Source organism: Helianthus annuus, chromosome 10, assembly GCF_002127325.2.
Source record: "Helianthus annuus cultivar XRQ/B chromosome 10, HanXRQr2.0-SUNRISE, whole genome shotgun sequence".
In the NCBI taxonomy this organism is placed as follows: domain Eukaryota; kingdom Viridiplantae; phylum Streptophyta; class Magnoliopsida; order Asterales; family Asteraceae; genus Helianthus; species Helianthus annuus.
Genome location: NC_035442.2, coordinates 23520231 through 23522316, shown reverse-complemented (window position 1 = coordinate 23522316; position 2086 = coordinate 23520231). Strand labels below are relative to the sequence as shown.

General features: G+C 45.4%; 1 protein-coding gene across 1 annotated transcript; it reads left to right on the top strand.

Annotated features, from left to right (window-relative positions):
- The first annotated feature begins 448 nt into the window (after nucleotides 1-448).
- Nucleotides 449-1720, top strand: LOC110880797 (leucine-rich repeat extensin-like protein 5). The gene has a single exon (XM_022129248.1). The coding sequence runs from the start codon at nucleotides 449-451 to the stop codon at nucleotides 1718-1720; it is 1272 nt and encodes a 423-aa protein (XP_021984940.1).
- The last annotated feature ends 366 nt before the right edge of the window (nucleotides 1721-2086 follow it).

The following is a 2086-nucleotide window of genomic DNA, read 5'->3' as shown; positions in this document are numbered from 1 at the left end:
GCAAGCTTGGATGACAATAAATCTGTTGAACAATATCTTTTTTTTTTATTTTGATCCGCCTGTGGATCCGTTTCAACTATTAGTGATATTTGATATTACACTCTATTAAAGTTGAAATGAATCTATCTTTGCTTCCGCTGTGCATTTATGTATTGTGTTGTTTGTCTATGATGATGCCAACTACGTCACTATACTCCCCACCGGGCCCAACGGTGACACGTGGAAATTAGGGGTGTGACAGGTTGGTATCAGAGCCAACGCTGAGTGAATTAAACACTAGCCTTTTTGTGTTTAATCTCAGTTACACAATTGCACCTTCCTCGATTCTCGAGTCTAGACAAAGAACTTAGGAAATATCCAAAATTGTTTTATTTTCTAACTTTGTCTTATATATATTTTGTTGTGTCACTTGTTTGATTTTTGACAGGTTCATAAAATGCCGCCACGTATGAGAGGAAGAGGAAGGGGACAAGGAGCATATGCAGCCCCAAACGACCATGAAGCCGGACCTTCGCACAGGCGAACACCTTCAGGCTCCCATAACACAGATACTCAAAATCTGTGGAGGTCTTTTACTGAACCCGCAAGGCACTCGGTTTCACCGAGTACCTCACCTTCTATCCCACACTCCTTTGGGCCTCAATCAGAAAATGAGCCCCACAACTCTCACCAGTCCTATATTCCTCTCCAAGGACACCAATCACCCTTTGACCACCCATCACCTGTTTTCCAAGGCCTGTACAACCCCGCTGACTACCTTAATGTGCCTATGGGTTTTAACCCACTTGGACCAGAAGACCATTTTCCTGGTGACAATGCGATGGATGTCGATGAAGATACCGATCCCTCTATGCCACCATCTGGAACTCCGAACCACCCTATCGAGATTTCTGATGGGTCACCTTTTTTGGGATCACCATACAATGGTCCCGACAGCTTTGAGGAGAGATTCAGGCAGTATGACTGGGTATTTACCCCTAGTTACCATAACTCTCCCCTGCACCAACCGCAACACAGCTCTCCCTTGTACCCCCAGCAACAGCAGCCACAGCAGCAGCAGAATCCTTCTGAGGATTCCCGACTTGTCGCGGTCACTCCACCGCCGTCACCACCTCCGGTTTTGCCTCCCCTGCCTCCGAGGCGAAGACGAACGAACGCACGGATTTCCACACGAGGGGGAGTACGCATCAGCACACCTCCACATTCAGGTGGCAGCCGGTACTCGCCACTTCACGAAGAACTAGAGATGGGAGAATCTTCACATCCCGTCTCAGAAGTAACTTCTGCACCGATCGCGCCACCACCACCACAGGATTTCGGAAACCCAATCCCTGCTTATACTAGCGCGGCAGCATACAATCCCTTCGAGCAGACGATCCCCACAGGTTATAACTTTACAGAGGATCCCTACTGGGTAGCTGCGAACTACAACTCTCTCAATCCGGAAGGTACCTTTGGAGGTCCCTGGGCTACGGGACAATCAACCTATGGATACCCATCATATGGATATCAGCAGCCGCAGCCTCCTCAACCACCGCATTATCCGCTACCACCGCAGGCACCGATGATGTCGCCGCCACAAGTTCAAGAAATCCTTCAGGGGATAAATGAAGTGCGACGAGAGATGCGGCATGAATTACGGGAAGATCGTCGGCATAATCGTGGGATGTTTAAGAAAATGGTGGATTTAATCAAGGGAAAAAGCAAGAAGGACTACTAAATCCTTTGTTTGCTAGTTTATTTAATCATGTCCCTGCGAGGATATTTATTTCTGTACTTTGCCCCTGCGTGGGCATATTTTATTCCTTTCTGTTCTACCCCTGCGTGGGTTTGTTTGTTTCTGTTTGACCCCTGCGTGGGTTTGTTTGTTGTTAGTTTAGCCCCTGCGTGGGTATGTTATTGAGTAAAAGTCCCGTTTAGGGCAAACTCGTGTTAGTTAATTTTATTTGAAACGGTTAATTTAAGTTTTTCATTTTTAAATTATATGCATGAATATAATATACGGATAAATGAAAAATAGCAATTATTATTTTAATTTACCATTTTAATAATAAGAATCTTAAAAAGGTAAAACCTAGCTTGAATG